Genomic DNA, 17,644 nt, shown 5'->3' on the forward strand with positions numbered 1-17,644 from the left:
TAATGTCATTTGGCATTTTAATTTCTTGTTTGTGCTGCAGAACATTTCAAAATGTCAAGAGTTGAATACTATCATCATAATGGGCTGCAAGAACTTGGCCTTAAGGGCAAGAAATCCTTAAAGAAGACGCCTCTTTATCCTGTCAATAGATACTGCAGGAATTCAGCCATACTCACTAGACTCCAATGATAGGCCTGCCGACACATTCTGCAGCTAGTGTAGCTTTAGGTTGGGTGAACATGCTACAGTCATCATAACAATTATGGTTTCACCTTCCACCCTGTCCATATTGCTTCTACGAAGCACTGCAGAGTCCACCACAGTAGATTAAAAGAAACGTTTCAAAAGAGAGACCAGGAGTCAGGACATCAGACATAGCTGGGGTAGCTTGTTCCATACTCTCAAAACGAATTACTGTATACTTCAAAACAAGGCATATTATATTGTGTTTATCATCCTTATTAATCTAATGTACACAATTAGAAATGTCTTGACTGTAAGGCCAAATAATCCATTTTGACTTTATCCCAATACTTCTGGAGGCACTGCATATTCACTCGGGGCTTAATATTGTCATTTTTTCCTGCCTTGGAGACAGATTATGACACCAGTACTGTGTGAGTTACCCCAGTATTATAGAGCCATTTTGGCTGGCCTGAATCACTTAAAATTGTAGCTTTTATAAAGCCCATACAAAAACATTTCTTTCCGTTTCTTTCTCTATCGTAGGTGTGGGACTGGAGGTCTTCAGAATGCAAAGTGTTGAAAGGCCACACAGAGCAGGTGAAGAAGTGCGTCCTGCTGGACAGCTCCAGACTCTTATCATGGTCTTTTGATGGAACGGTGAAGGTAAATCTTCTCTGCGAGGCATTCACAGTTCCCTCTGCTGCGGTGCTGCCCGCTGTTATCCAGCTTGTCTGAGATAACAGGAAAGGTGTGATCCAAGGGGAGTACACATCTTGTTTACACGTGAAGAACCCAATTTACAGCTTGGAGCGGGTGGTATTGGACCCCCGTCAGGGGAGGTGTCTCGCCTCGTCCCGGGGGAGTTGTTGGTGATGTTTGAGTGGGGAGCTGCTTGCGGCACCAGCTGCCGAGGAACACGTACAGGTTAATTCTGCCCTGGGAAACAAGCGCAATGTTTCAGCCTCTGATCCCTCTTCCGGTGTGCGAGAGAGAAGAGGGTCCCGGAAACATCCGTTTATATCCGATACCCATCTGCTGGAGCAGCGGCGATTAATGATCTCCCCCAGCTGATTGGTTCCCCATTTGACCTCTCCTGCCCATGATTTTCACTGATGTCTTTGCACACGTTTATATAGAATTTAGGACTCCTCTTCACGAAAGCATCAGAAGACGAGGTTATCCTGCCCCTTGGATCACACCTTTCCTCTTCTCTCAATGACAGACTTAATGCCTTGGAGTCCTTTCCATTCATTTACAGATTTGAGCTTTTCACACCTCTGCCCCATAGCCCCATTCCTGCGTATGTGTGCCCATTCTCATCCACTCTGCCCTCTGCTCTCCTGTGCTTTATTTTCTCAACTCTAACTCTCTCTCCCTCACACCCGAAGAAGGCTCAACAGCCGAAATGCTGCGGTTCACTTTCCAGGGGATTTACCTTTACTTGTTCGCATTCCAAAACTTGCCCAGCATGGCCCGGACTGATACAGACATCTCAAAATGCACAGCGTACCCTACCCGTGCGCATGTGGTGAAGTGCTGGTCTGAAGGGACTGTAAAAAGCCTGGAGCTTTAAACAGCATCACATTTTGTGCCGCTGCACTTGTTGGTGCAATCAGAGACATATTTTTAGTTATAGCAATTAAAGCTGAAAAGGGTAAAGTTAGAACAGGTTACAGATTGTGAGTTTTACCTGCTGTGTAACAGAGGCATTAGCAGCTCTGCATTTACAAAGTCGGCTCTCTGCAGTGATGCCACGCTGTGCCAGACAAAAATGGCATATTTGTCCTTTTCATTGGCTCAGAAAATGTCCACATTGTTCATCGCAGTGTGAACCACATTTTCTCAATCAGCTTTGTTCTCTGAATATGCTGAAAGTTATCTTAATATAGAGCAGAAAGAGCTGCCACCATGTACATTAAATCTTCGGTTCAAGTGCTTAAGCTCTTTGACATACTTTTGCATTTGTTTGTCTAAAACCAGATGTACTTCCCTATAGCCAAACAATCCTGCAGGTCAGGTCCCTGCTTGTCAATGTTCAATGACAGCGAACGAAACGTCAAAAACCAAACGGATGCTTGTTTTTAAGAATCTTTTTTTTTTCTTACAAAGGGACTTACAACTCTGAGGACTGGAAGCCCAGTGCATCCACCACACTAGGCTGCTGCAGTCTAATGAGAATGCTGTTTCAATCAGTAGCGACATAACAACAGATTGCAAGTTTAAAGTTCTGAGGCGCAGGCGGCCTCATTATACTCTTCTGGCTGTCAGTTCTATTCAAATTTAATCCAGCTGGAAGTGAGACTTCAATTTTCTGTGTCTGACAGCATAGAAAATGTTTCATTGAGACGAGGCTGGCGAAAGCACCAAAATGTTTAGTTGAAATCTGCACATCAAAGACCTCGAGTAGCTTGCCAGCTTTGTTTGTCGGAAAAAATAAAATCTATATCAAACTAATGGGCTGTAGCTCTTTGTCGCATGCAAAAACACTGCGTGGCATTACAACTGTAGCTGCTATAATTTGCGTCTGAGTGAAACACTGGAAATCTCCGCTGGTTGTTTCGTTGCTGTAAGTGGGCCGGGCTCCCCTGGGAACGCTGGGCTGGTTTGCTTTTGGCAGCAGAACTTCCATCGTTAATGCATGGGAGCACGAGGATGAGGATGGAGGGTGGGATAGGTAAGAGAGACCCAGATGAGCCCTCTGACGCAGCTGGATTGTTCCACTGGGAGCGCATGGGTGGCACGGAATACAAAGGGAATTGCTAAGGGGTGGTCCAGGAAGCAGGGTGAGATCCCGGAATCTCACTGGACTTCCGCGCCCGGATCACAGAGAATGAAAGGGCGCTGCTGATCAAGGAGCAGCAGACGGGGCTCAGCTGTAAGGCTGGAATAAGATGCTGAAAGCATTTGGCTGATTCACATGTCTGGGTCAGAGAACCCCCAGAGAGCAGAGGGGTCTGTCTTGTAAGGACTCCTATACGGTTTTAGGACATGTTTCCAGGATACTGTGAGCAACGTGACGAAATGCAGACTTTGTTTCTGTCTGCTTCTAACCTGAGGGTGTGATTTAAATGTGTTGTTTTATTGTAGGAGTTTCTTTGGGCTGCAGCAGCATTTTTTTTACTTTGATATTAACTATCAGACTTTTGTATTTGGGAAATGTAAATACAACTGTTCCATCGGCCTTTGAAATAGTCATAACCTCTTGGTGGTTTTTGGAATTGTGCACGGTTTCCTTCCAGTTTGCTGGGTATAACATTTTTGCTGAGAAAAGGGTAAAGAATTAGAAAATTTCTGGTTCCGTATTCCAGATCAAAGCAAATAAGAGGTAGTAACCTTAAATGGAAGAAAAATGTTTAGAGCAGGAATATTGTTTTTGCTCTTCTAAGTTTTATTACGCATTCATTAACTTTCAGAAATCTTTGTTTTCAGTTATGACCAAATAGCCTAAAATAGCACATATTAGTTGTGGAGCTCTGTCACCATAAAATAACCTGAAATGTGCAAGAAGCATGTCGGTTCTAAACATCATAAAACATATGACTGTAGCTTTATGAAAAAATTGGTCTTGCATAAGAATCTTTGGAATGTTGTCTTTTATTATTGCTTTCTTATGGGTACTGTTCATCCTCATTGTTGGTCTGTATAGACTCATTTCAGTAAGTTGCTGGAACACGTAATTTATATAATGAGAGCATCTGGGGATATCTTAAAGAGTTTAATGAAAGGAACAGTCATCTTCCTGTGGTTGTAATTATTTGTGCATGCTGCATCATTAAATCAATAAGCTTTTTTGAGCCTGATGTAAAGTTTTCGTCCTGTGCTAGGTGTGGAATATGGCCACTGGTGAGCTGATCCAGGACATCTTCTGCCACAAGGGAGCAATCCTGTCGTGTGACGTGTCTCCTGATGGGAAGAAGTTCTCCTCAGCCTCTGCAGACAAGACCGCCAAGGTGCGCACTGATGCGGGTGGAGATGTTGGAAATCAAACTCAATACAAGGCAGTACTTGCACATACAGTTAGTTAGCAGTGCCCCCTCAGGCATGTTTTAAATGTGGTTTGGAACCAAGTAAAGCTCAGGTTTTCAAAACAGTACAATTTAGTTGCACTGTAGATTAATATTTCATTCAAAAGGAAAAAGATGGCAGAAAAGCCTTTGGAAAACCTTATATATATATACCTTATTATACCCACTCCTTTGATCACATTATTATTATTAATATCTGAGCTAAAGGAGAAGGGACTTTTATAACATGTCAGTGACGAACTAGTGGTGAGACCATGGCTGAGTTTGATAATGGAGTGGGCCTGAAACCTGCATTAGCGATATAAGGAGACTGATGGACCCAAGACCATGTAGTGGGTGTCTGTGGTAAGGCACTGGAGCGGACATTCATGAAGCACAAAAATGGGAAAGTGTTTAAAAAAAAACAGCAGTTTTAGTCAAAGATGTAGTTAAAGACGGATGCCAAAGAGAACTAGATTTAGCTAAAGCATTGTCCTAAAGGAAAACGTTATATAGGCATGTTTCAAACAAGGTTATCTACCTTACTTTCACAAATTGGTCCTAGAAGCTTTGCTTTGCAGAAGGTGGTATCAAGTTTATGTATTGTACTTAGCTGCCATTAGCATCTGCTAATTTTCTGCAAACCACTATATAGTAACTGGATTTGAATTGTATTGTTTTCTTAAGACTTGAGACCATCAGTTGTGTGCCATATGGAAGGAAAGAGAAAACTGCAAACTGACATCTTGGGAGACACATGGCACACATGAAGAAATTGAAAAGCTGTTAACAAAGGCAAGCAAAAAAATTCAATTAGGAAGAGGCTGGCTCAGCTATACCGCAATACAGCACTGTCCTCAATTCTGGGGAAGGAGCTAAGTCTTTACCTGCAGCCACTGCTTTGTTCACCCCTTTTCCCAAATTTCTAGCAATTTACAGTACCTGCAGAAGCCAGCTTCAGACACATCGGTGTAAAGTGTAGACGTATATGAGACAGATCCCGGTCAGGAGAGTTAATTCAAACAGCATATCATCATCTTTAAATGACCTTACTGAGTGCTGGGGGCTGGTACTACAAGAGAGTCACTAGTCACGTGAGCATTACAGTATAGAGATGCACCAAATTGCAGGCGATTCTCCATTTACGTGATAGATGGAGTCCTGGAAAATCTGTGTCAATTAGAAAAATGCCAATTATGGAATAACTTCCCACAATGTAAATAAAAGAGGGGATATACTGTATCCAGGCTTCACTGACAGCCAGAGGGAGGAACTCCCAAATAAAAACTATTACACATTTTTTAACAGTGCAGTTGTCACTCATAGTTATACATTTATATCACTATATAATTGTTATTGATAGACAAAGCTAAATTTGCGCTGTGGAAAAGATTTAAAACAACGCGTGTTGCTAAAGTTAATCGGACTGTAAGTGGTGGGTGGTGAACAGTGTGGTAATGGCATGTGTGAAGCCGTCTTCAGTCCTACTGCTGCAGTAATACCAGCTATTTTAAAGTTTCGTAATGAACTGCGATCTGGTTTTGTAACGGAGCTTTAGCAGTCAGCATGGGGCAATGGGAGATGGTAGTTGGATGAGCACTGGGACAGAGACGTTCCAGCTGGGGTACATTGTACCCTGCAGCTGGAGCACAGCTGGCTACTAGTTTGTGTAGATCGTCTCCAGAACTCCTCCAAGCTGCCTGTTTCTCGTCTCACCCAAGTGAACTACAGTATCAGCGTCCTTAATTAAGAAGTGGTATATACAGTATTTCTGAGGCGTGTTCTACTAAAAGCAGGTAAATTAAAAGCACATCAATTGAGAACTGACTGTATCTGGGGCATTGGCTGCTGCTGACAGTTTATCCTGTTGATTTCTAATGGCTCTCTGCATTAGGATAGTACGCAGGGATTTATTAGTACTTATTTTGTGAAATTTGGTCTCCTCACCAGACATGGAAAAATAAAAATGTGCTGGTGCTAAGTGGAGCAATATCCTGTGTTCCTCATCAGAGCGGCTGGGCTCTGAGACAGATTCAGGTCAGTATCAGAAGGGAGTAGATCAAGAGAATCCCCTCGTTTAAAGTGAAACTACAAAACGGCATCGCAGGCAAAGTTTAGTTCTGCCTAACTGAGCGACCACAAATATCCTTTGCCTTGTGTAAGAGCTGGAAGATCTGAGCCTCATCAAGGAATTGGGGAGATGTCACTTGCATGCTCTGCGCAACAGTTTGAGGCTGAGGGTTTTATTTGAAATGTCAGAGTAGTCCATTGAATAATAATAATAATAATAATAATAATAATAATTGCTTACACTTATATAGAGCTTTTTCTGGACACTCCACTCAAAGCTCTTTACAGGTAATGGGGATCCCCTCCACCACCACCAGTGTGCAGCCCCACCTGGATGATGCGACGGCAGCCATAGTGCGCCAGAACGCTCACCACACATCAAAGAAGACTGATTGGGTGCCCTGAAATTTTTTAACAAATTCAGTAAAAAAATGTTTTGCCTACTGCACATGGATAGCCTTGAACACAAGTCGTTTGGTCTTTTCTGCTCACAAAGGCAGAATGCTCTTCCTTCAGACGGCCTGGTCATTGCCAACGTGCTGCACATGTCATGGAAAGTCCACTTCCTTGCCCGCCAGGTGGAGAAGCCCCACTTCACCGCATCCGAGAAACAGAACAGGGCAAAACCCTAAAACACGCACAGGACATGTCATCAAACCTGACAAACGTCCACTTCGGGCGTTCCCAGTTCTGCCCGTCCTCTTATATGGGTCCTTTTGGGATGAAATTAGTAATATTAGTAACGGGAGAAGCTGTGTTATGCACACCTGAAGAAGGCTCCACGGCCGAAACGTTGTGTTCTCTTTCTTCTTTTTTTCAGCATGGAATAAACCTATAACTTGTTCCTTTGCAGCCTACGCCTGCTGACGCAGCTCCCCACCTGAAGCTGTGTTATTATCCTTACTGCTACTACCGTCGCGTATCTTGGGAGGGCTTTTGAGGGAATGTGACGAAAGGGTTTTGTTAGAAAGCAAACTCCTTTTCTGCCCCTGTAGTTGGAAACGCGAGGCTCCCCTTGGACTGGGAATTACAGTGCCGCATTTCCGAGATTGGATTTTGAAGTTCAGGGCCGAGCTGCGATTGTGTTTTGGGTGGGGGTGCCTGTTTGATGGTGTGCAGTGCCTCGCCTCTGGGTTTGCTGTGGGTTACACATGACGAATGATGACTGCCTACTGGTCACACCGTGAGGCTCCAGCCCAGGTTGTGCCGACGTGGAATGAGGCTGCTTGTTCTGAAGTATTTGGTGTTTAACCTGTGAAGGTAATGACCAGGTTTGACGTCTTCAGTGCTATATGTATTAATTGGTTTTTAATACCAGTACAAAAATCACTGCTCTTCACAGCACTGTTTCCTTAGGAAGTCATATTGCAGCAGTGGGTTACTTGGAAATCAGGATATTAAAAATACATAAAGATAAAACTGAGCTATGTTGTTTCCAAAATAATCTATCTGGAAAATGCTTCAAACGCTAAAAGATGAATAATTAAATGCCACTGGCGTTTTGTGTTTACACGCTGTATTTCCGCAAAGATTTGGTAGGTTTAAGCTCTCCATTTGAGTCATCTCATAAAAGTGCGGATTGATAAAAAAAAGACGCCAGCATTTGTGCAGTGGAGCTGTTGTGTAATTGATTTGGTGTTGTTAAAGTTGAGGGGTCCGTGCGCCTCTTCTCAGGAAGCACTGGAAACGCGCCGGCGTGCGTCGGTGCTCCCAGGCTTGCGGCGCTCGAACCTCTACACCTGTTCCCCTCGCAGGTCTGGAGCTTCGCCTCCTCCGGCCTTCTCCACACCCTGATGGGACACAAGGCCTGCGTCCGGAGTGTCCGCTTCTCGGGGGACGGCGCGTGCCTGGCCACCGGGGACGACCACGGCGAGATCCGGGTAACGCCAGCCGCGGAGCCGCGGAGCTCCTGTCTGCCTGCTGTTCGGTCGCACCGGCCTGGGAACAGCTTCGTAGCTTCTCCCATTCAAGGGCAAGCTGCTCGATTCGGCTGTGATCGTTTCCTCTCGGTTTCTGCCATCTTCCCACGGCTAGAGTTCTTGAGTGGCGTTATTACGAGTTCCTGTCTGGTGGGGCCCCTCTTGAACTTGAACTTGAACTTGAACTTTATTGCCATATGTAACCGGTACTGGTACAATGGAATTCTTACTTACAGAAAGTCTCTCGATTGTAAAACAAGTGTAAAAAACAAGACAAAGTGCAAACAGTGCATCAAGACAATGTACAAACAATAGACAATGTGCAAGTAAACATGTAGACAGTTTGAATGTAAAACTCTCTTGGTTTGGACTGATCGTGCTCAAGTGATGTAGAGCCTCTGGGCTTCTAGATGAGAGAGGTTTCTCTTCCTCTCCTTCCCCGTGCAGCCCTTCTTACAGCGCAGGCGGAAGTGGGAATTTATTTTTTGGTGAGCTGTGGTGTGGGACGATCCAGCAGACTCCTGTTTTTATATACGGATCTCATCTTCCGAGTCATGTTTTGTTCCCCCCCCCCCCCACCATGTGTCAGATCTGGGGAGTGGTTGACGGCGCCCTGCTCCAGATTTGCACCCGGGGCGACAAGGACTCGATGGAGTCGCTCCACGGAGGCTGGGTGACCGATCTTCATTTCTCCCCCGACGGCGAGATGCTGGTCTCCACTGGAGGGTATATAAAGGTGAGTGACCCCAGAGAGCTTATCTCCAGTTGATCTGCGCACAGTCTGGACAGAAGATGGACATGGACCATGGAGCTTTTTAGTTTCCTCTAAGGGTAGTCAGTGGCCGTGATAGAATAACAAGCTCCTGTAATTGTGTAATTGTCGTGGGCATGATGTCACTGATATAGGCAGTGTGCTGAGCTTAGACCATCATGAGACAGGTAACTGTTTCCTGGTGATGACGTGTTGTTGTAGTACTAATCCTGCTCAGCATAGAGGAACTGCAGACTCGGATATCTAGTGTCTGCACTTGGTGGAAGAACCAGTGTTACAACCTGCATGCTATCAGTGAGTAAATCAAGACAGAATGCCCATCATCAGGAGATTACAGAGGTGCAGGCTGATGCTGCCTGACTTCATTTTAACAAAAAGCAGGTGGACAAGCAGTAAAATGCATTCAAGTGAACTTCCTTGGCCAAGACATTGAAAGATCAGATTTCCTTCATCAGACATTCATCAAACTACTGAGCCTGTGTACATGCACAGGGCTGTCCCCTAGTTTATTCAGTCAAAGCAGGGTTAATAAAATGATGAATAGTATCATAATTCATGCAGTTAATCAATTACTCAATACGGAGTACCTCTACCAAAACAGGAAAAAAAAACAATCAAGGTTTATCATTATCTTTACCAGAAATTATCAAGTTTGAGTTTTGTCAAATCATAAAACTCAATATATAAAGATAAGTATAATTTTAGCTGTGTAGTGAATAATGAACTGTACAACTGTAATGAATTATTTAAAACCTAATTTAGCAGACGTACTTGAATTTTACAGTAGCATTTTTCGTAATTCTTTAACTGCATCTTATATCGCAAAAGTGCATGTATAATTAACTTATGAAATACCGCACTTGGAGTGAGAAATTAGTCCACTCACTTAACAAATAGAACAAAAAGACCAACTCCAATAAAATAGAAAAGCACTTATAAAAAAAACTGTGGTGTAAGGTTGAATCGATATTTGCTGGGACTTCCTCCAAGGTAATAAATAGATTTCAGTTTTTGCAGACTTTTTTGCAGAGTTTTTCAGACTGCATTTTCAGATGGTGAATCAAGAACTTGTTTGAAAGTCAAGATTTAAGAGCAGTGTTAAAGCAGTCAATGAAGGGTTTTTTTTTTTGCGATTATGAATGATTTGCCCGGTCAAGGGATGTGGTGGAAACACGACTGGCAGGCGGTCTTCCTGACCCCCTTGGGGACACAGTACCTGCAATGGGCTCACGCTAGCTGCAGTCAGCTGCCGCTGGCAGAAGAGTCATTGTCTAGCCAAGTGCACGACGCAGAGCTGTGTTGTTTTTTTTAATGAAGCAGAAGCAAATTAAACTAGTTGGAGAAAGCTTTTGAAAGTGTCAGTGATTTGTAAAATGAGATGGACAAAACGGTACACTCGTTTGAGACGCGATGCTCATTCATAATGCATTGGGTTTATAGATAATGTTGTTCTCCTGCAGTTCTTGTTCGTTAATCACCTAATTAGGCTTTGAATTAATGCAAAACCTAATGTGGAGGCTGCAATTCTTCCCAAGGTTGTGGAGCAGCCAGCAGCAGACACGAAGCCCTTCCTTCAAGCCGCTGTTCTCCTGTTGTGGTCTGAGTTCAGGCTTTGCCCCAGACTTGGCCCGGATGTGCCCCTCTGTGTGATCACATGCAGTGAATACGAACTGGAAGCCGCAGGAAGCGATCGGAAAGGGAGCCCACATCACATGAGGGGAGCAATTGGATAATTGAAACGAGGGAGGCAGCTCATGTATGGCTGCGAGTCTTGCAGTGTGCTTTGTGCTTTCTGTATTTCGCACAACAGGCGTGATATACCGAAAGCCATTGAAAACAAAGTAGTTTTGGATCCAAAAGCTTTATTTTAATACATTGTGGAAACGGACTGTATTTTTTCAGGTATAAGATGTCTTCATCTGAGGAAAGATTTACCAACCCAGTTCCAAAAGTGTACAACCAAAGATTCCTGTTGTTATGACAGCAGAAGACAATTAGTAATACGATTTCCAGTTATGAGGCTCTCTAGTTACATTATTTGGCTCAACAAAAGAACTGTCTGATCTCGACGAGGACACATTACATTTCCTGATTAAGTTTTGATCAATGGCATTAATAACTGCTTGAGCCCAGGCTGTTGCTGCATACAGGTTTTAATCTAATAATACTGGCTTTAACCCTGATCACTGTTGCTCACTCAGCTGTAGGTCTGGCACTCTTTCAGTCAGAGCGTTTGTTAAGAGCACTGGCGGTGACCAACATTCACAGAGCAAGGTGACATTTAGTTCCCAATCTGGACACCAGTCCATACTGAAAGTCTGAAACCCTTGCCGGAGCTGTTTTTGAAACAAGGCGGGTGAGTCGAGTGTGGGCTGGTCAGGCAGTCTGACGGTGGCGCTCCTTGCCTTTTGGTTTTTGAAGCGCTTGTGCTTTTTAAATCTGGAAGCTCAGAGGGCTTTCTGATGCCGTGCTCTGGCTCTGAATAGGTCAAACCTTGGCTAATAGCCCACATTTCTCCTGGAGGCTTCTTGGGATTTCCTTCTGGTGCTCCATATACTTCCTCTGACACCTTACTTTCATTCCGGGCGTTGAAGACATCATCCTTCCTGGTGGGGAAGATTCTCTCATTCATAAATCATTTACAGAGCACCTTCCTCTGCTGAGTTATTGCTCATATTAGAAGTCTGGGCACCAGTTGTTTGTTTGCCACCCGGCTGCCAGTGAGCCGAAGCTGCCCGCCTTCATATTCACTCATGTGATGAAACTGTTCCTGCTTCGTGCCTTCACTGCCCACATCCTGTCAGGTTTTTCATTGATTATTCTGCTCTTGTCTTTGACTGTTTTGTCTTCTGTGTAACAGTGGTGAGAGCATATTGGCCATTTTGTTATCGAAGAATGGAGTCTCTTCTCGACTGACTCATCTGGCTAAATGAGCGAAGACGCTCCTCTCCTGTTCCTCCTCATCATCACGGAGGCTTGCTGGAGGTGTTAAAAATGCCCAGGCTTTGTGAATTCTATACAAACTGACCTCTGGGCTGGGTCCTGCTGGCTTCTGTTTGTCGAGAGCTCGGAGGTTTGATTTCAAGGGAGGTTTGAATCAGGCAGTGTCAGTCCTATCAAAAATGTCAAATACAAGTTGATGCACCTTGTCACAAAAACCTGGATGCTGTTCGAAATTAGTACCTTGTTAATAAAGCTGCTTTATGCCGCATTGGGGTCAGCTTGTTCCAGAGCTGTGCTTGGCTTGCTGGGAGCTTGCCAGCTCGTGTTCAACCAGAGTGACAGAAATGACAGCGAGCTGTTCCCTTCAGCAAGACTTCTACAAAAGTCCCCAGTGGCTGTTGGCTAGAACAAAGTGAGTTGATGCCCTGAAAGCAAGATTTTTTTTTTCACGCTGTTCCTGGCAGTTCTGGGTTCCCAGGTATAGACCAGACGTATTGCGTGAGCTTAAATTTGTGAACAGTGTTATCAAAAAAGTTAGGCGCCCTGCTTCTGTCCTTTCCTGTAGTTCGTACCTGTCTAGGGAGAAGGCTAGAGCTACAATGTATCACCCTCCGTCTGCTGTCTAGGCCTTTAGTAACACTTTCTACACACAATTTAACCTCTGTGGCTGAATTGTTGATGTTATTATTCACTGCTTATTGGCTAATCTGTTTTCTGTGTGAGATGTGCAAGATTGGTTTTCTCTGCTCAGTGGACGACTGTTCTCCCTCTAAAATGTATTTAAAAATGGCATTTGGAATGACTGTGCTTTATGAGAAAGGAGTGATAGGAATAGTATTTTGTGCAATTTGTGAAGCTGTGAATGCTGAATATTGTCAGAAGTATTGAGGTACACTCAAGTGAGAAAAAATAATTTTGCTCTGTGAATGGTGTGATATTTGATTTTGGCCAAAATAGCTTTGTAGATTTGCCTCTCCCAAAGGGAATGAGCTGATTTTTTGCGTTTTGGTCGATGCTTAGAATAGCCAAAGCAAATTGTTCACCTTGAGTTCGGTTTTGCGGTTATTTCTAATTTTCACCATGACATCACTGTGCCCAGGTCATGCAGTGACATCACCATGTCAGTTGTGTTCCATAAAATTGGAGCTTCTCAGTCTCCCAAGCTGTAATTCAGTTCGGTCTTCATAATTGAAGTGTCTCATTGTAAAGCACAGACACGACTGCATCTGATCTTGAAGAGATGATACGAGGTCACTCAGGGGGCAGTGCTGCACTTTGCCCAATTCTCAGTGTAAGCAGCATCTCAAGATAAAAGGATCCGCGTGAAATCTGAACAAGAAAAGTCTTTTCTAATAAAATGAATTTCATTTTAAAAGATTCTGCACCATGTTTGTTAAAAAAAACTGCGTTTCTAGTCCCGCATGTGGGCAGGCCTTTCTAACACTTAAAGCAAAGTGTTTTAAACCATTGACTTAATTTTAATTAATTTTCTCATCATTCATTATTCCACAGGTTGTTGATAATATGAGGCAAATCGTCTTGTACTGTGTCCTGCTCTGAGCTGTGCTCGACCCTCGCCTCGCACACTGAAAGCAGGATAGAGCTGTTCCAGCCTGTAGCTCGTGCAGCTCTGCTCCAGTGGGAATGTGTGGCATGTGTGCATTAATACATCTTACCTGCAGTCTCCACATTGGAACATTTCAATCCAGCAGGCATTTCCAATCACAGAGGGGACTTTGACAGTGAACTGAGATTCATATCTGCAAACATATTTTCATCAGGGCGTGTATTTAAAAAAAAACAGTGCATGCAAAAGTTTTAAAAAGCCTCATGCTTTGTCAGTGGTGAGGTACTGTGTTCTGAAGCACGATGTTTATTCACGAACTTAAGACTTTTAATCTTCAAACGTCTGACATTTAGTACTGAAGGTTTGAAAATGGTCCCTACGGGTTATGGGAATACTCTTGAGTGTGTAAGAGTGCTTGAATATAGTGACGAAGAAAAAGGGTTTCACTTTCCTTCAGCTGAGGTCATGTTCTCTGGAAAACTGACAAAGAACTAATGAGGATTCGCAGTAAAGCTGTGGTTCTTTCATACAGTTGTCAATTAAGCAGTGTTAAGCACTGTATTAATCAATATTAATAATGTATCTTGTTCCCCCCCCAGCACCTGTGAAATTCAGCTGCAGTGCCTTTCACAGAATAATTTATCGCTCAGGTCGCTGAACAGCTTTGGTCTTTACATTTTATACTTGTAATCTTCAGCTGTAGACTGCCTGGCCTGTACTGAAGAGCGTGTTGAATACAGATTGTCTATGCTGGCTCACAGGAATGCTGCAGTGCTGTGGTCTGTATCTTTAATATTCTCTGCCAGTTCTCATTAATGTCTTTAAACTGGATCGTCTCTGAACGGTGGAGATGACAACACTGACATAGGTGTTCCTGCACTTTTGTTTTAATATACTGTAAATTCGACAGCTCAGTGCTATTACACTTGTTCTGAAAACAGGATGACATGTTAGAGCATATTTGTTTATACAGCTGCAGTATGTCTGTGTCGGCTTATTGCATATTAATCATTGAGCTAATGTTTGTCGTCAGCCTCCTGCCTTTTCTATTGGGTGGAATTGACAACCTCTCGCTTGCAGCGCATCGTCATGCATGCTGTGTCTGACTTCAGGCATCCTTTTTGCAGAACAGGACACCCTCCGTATGTCCTCCGAAGGCGCGAGCGCCGTCTCCGTCACTGGCGGTGCTGTAATCCCCCAGTAACGGGCTGCGGTGAGAACGTCCGATCAGCCCGCTCGCTGAGCTGAGTTGCCTCTCGCTTCACCGCTCAGGCGCTGTCAGTGCACAAGCTGCTGCTCCCCTGAATGTTGAGCACCACAGCCTGCCTGCTGAAACCATTACTGCCCAGGACCTCAGTGTGACTGGGCAAGCAGCAGTAGGAAAGCTGCTGTGCAAGAATTAAGCTGTACTTTGGAACTGGTGTATATAAAACTAAGAATGGGAGGCACTTCTTTACGCAAAGGGTTGTGGGTGCATGGAACACATTTACCCAGCTGTTTCATTGAAGCCAGTACACGTCTTGTAAGTAAAGGCTGGAGGAGATCCTTGGGGTAAATTAACTACGAACTGCCAAACAGTCTGTAGCCTTCTGAATGTCTTCCAGAGTCTTTGCACGCAGTTGATGTAATAACGCCAGGGACAGATGTGGATGAATAAGAATGTGCCACATATTTTAGTCCCTTGAAACAATCCTGTGGGAATGAATTTGTCTAATAGACCCTAGAACCTGGGTTAGGAGCTGTCCCCTACCACTGCAGGTGTTGCTCTAATATTGTTCCATCAAGTGGACTTCAGGAATACAGCATATTAATCACTTCATCTGCTTTTCTGTTTGTTAATTCCAGACCTTAATATATTTCTCTATCGCATAGCACACAGCTTTATGATTTCCCATTTCTTGCATTGTTCTATAATTCATGGATATTGTATGGTTCACGTGACCTTACTGTTCTAAAATGCATGCCAGTGCGTGTGCTCTCTGTATTCGTTCAAAGTTAAATCGCACTTCACACTTTTTTGCTGTCTGCCCTGTCTTTCTCACACCCGAAGAAGGCTCCACAGCCGAAACGTTGTTTCCTTTCTCCTCTTCGACTTCACACAGGGTGATGTTTTTCATGGATCTGTTGATGGGAGTTTGTAACGAGAGATGGACAGAGCGAAATGATAAACAAAAGCAAACAACAAATACTTGATCTCATCCAGTTCCAGTTCCATTCTGGCATCATTGTTGAATAATAATAATAATAATAATAATAATAATAATAATAATAATAATAATAATAATAATGTATTTGTTTTCCTATTAAATGTAACTTCTCAAAGTGCTCTACAGTAAGAAAGTAAACAGAACGAATGGCAGGGAAGATGCACGGCACAGACACAGAACCGGTTAAGCAAAAACCCTTCTGATCTCTCCCTGCGTTCGTCTCTCCTTCATCTGCCTGCCCTTCAGCGCCTCCTGGCCTCGGTCCAGCCGGTGGGGGCTCTGCTGGCCCTGTCCTCGTGGCCAGGCTGGTATTCCTGCAGACATGCACGTCTACACCAAGTCTGTGCCACGCCTCCTCCTGCCAACTCGCTCGCCGCAGGGCTCATCTTGAAGCTACTGGAGGTGGATTAAAGCCAGCAGGTCTTGTGGTAGCAAGCTGTTTTTTTCTAAAACTCATTCATCTCTTTCCTCTTTCCCTGTAACTTGTTGTGGCATTTTATTTGTGAATGAATTAGGCCTATGTAGCTAATTGGGTCAGTTTCTATAATATTTTTTCTGTTCTTCAGCGGTGATTCTTTTAAAATGCCCAGGACAAGCAAAAGCCAGGCTTCCTTGAAGCCTTTGGCATGTGACAACAGTGGTATAGCCAGCTGTGGACACTGAGCAGAGGGGGCAGGACACCTTGAGCTGTGTGCTACTGTGGGCAGAGAGGGCAGGAGACTTTGAGCTGTGTGCTACTGTGGGCAGAGAGGGCAGGAGACTTTGAGCTGTTTGCTACTGTGGGCACTGAGCAGAGAGGGCAGGACACCTTGAGCTGTTTGCTGCTGTGGGCAGAGAGGCCAGGACACCTTGAGCTGTGTGTTACTGTGGGCAGAGAGGGCAGGACACCTTGAGCTGTGTGTTACTGTGGGCAGAGAGGGCAGGACACCTTGTGCTGTTTGCTGCTGTGGGCAGAGAGGGCAGGAGACCTTGAGCTGTGTGCTACTGTGGGCAGAGAGGGCAGGACACCTTGTGCTGTTTGCTGCTGTGGGCAGAGAGGGCAGGAGACCTTGAGCTGTGTGCTACTGTGGGCAGAGAAGCCAGGAGCCCTTGTGCTGTGTGCTACTGTGGGCACTGAGCAGAGTGGGCAGGACACCTTGAGCTGCTGTGCTCTTCTAGCTGATACTGGATTCAGATTAACAATGCAAATTAACACATAGTTTTGTGATATTGACCTAGTGTTCCTGTATAAAATACATTTTGTAAATGTTTTAATACACCGTTGAACCGATCGTTAGGTCACAAAAAATATAAAGGCCAGTGTACAGTCTTGGATATGTATGATGTACTTATAAATGAAGAATTTACATTTCTACAGAAGCTAAAGATGTATAAGTAATAACCTATATTAGATAAAATGAATGTGTGGTTTTTGAGAAGGCAGAAAAAAATGAAGAATTTGGTTTCCTATTTTCTTAAAACTAGTCTCTGAGTGGAATGAGGGTGGAATATCCATCTTTTAAAAAATATATATGTCTAGTGCGGTAATGCCGAATTCTTGTTTCTTCCCATCAAATAAAAAAGAAATACAGTGAGGAAGAAAAGATCCAGTGATCTGGGCAAGGGGTTTCACCTGTCAAGATCGTTAAAGATGAACCTGCCATGCTACATTCGTCCTTTCAACAGGACTTCCCAGAGTTGTGAGAAGAAGAATTTTTTTGGTAATCAGAAGAGCTCAGCGGCTTGCTTCCCAGTGAAAGGAAACGAGTCTCCCGACGAGCTCCTTGCAGGATCTCCTGAGCTTGTGCTTTGGATGCAGAAACGGCGGTGTGGCATTGCTCGCTTCCAGTAAAGCCTGCCAACAGCGCCAGGACATTTCCTTGGCATGACCGTGGGGGAAAAGCTTCATGGTTATTTGATCAACAAGGAGGTGTAGTATTTCGCTGGAAATGAAGTAAGCTAATTCCAGCACTGTGGGTTTAAAGCAGGGTTCTGAA

General features: G+C 44.1%; 1 protein-coding gene across 3 annotated transcripts in view; it reads left to right on the forward strand.

Annotated features, from left to right (window-relative positions):
* The window catches only part of apaf1 (apoptotic peptidase activating factor 1), a 75,153-nt gene that overhangs the window by 34,799 nt on the left and 22,710 nt on the right, over positions 1–17,644 (forward strand). For all 3 annotated transcript variants that reach the window (XM_088646009.1, XM_088646012.1, XM_088646010.1), the window contains 4 exons: positions 730–849; positions 4,011–4,136; positions 8,015–8,140; positions 8,769–8,915. In XM_088646009.1, coding sequence (XP_088502135.1) covers positions 730–849; positions 4,011–4,136; positions 8,015–8,140; positions 8,769–8,915 — 519 coding nt within the window. The remainder of the gene's footprint in view (positions 1–729; positions 850–4,010; positions 4,137–8,014; positions 8,141–8,768; positions 8,916–17,644) is intronic.

This window comes from Lepisosteus platostomus, chromosome 9, assembly GCF_059453375.1.
Source record: "Lepisosteus platostomus isolate fLepPlt1 chromosome 9, fLepPlt1.hap1, whole genome shotgun sequence".
NCBI classification, from domain to species: Eukaryota; Metazoa; Chordata; class Actinopteri; order Semionotiformes; family Lepisosteidae; genus Lepisosteus; species Lepisosteus platostomus.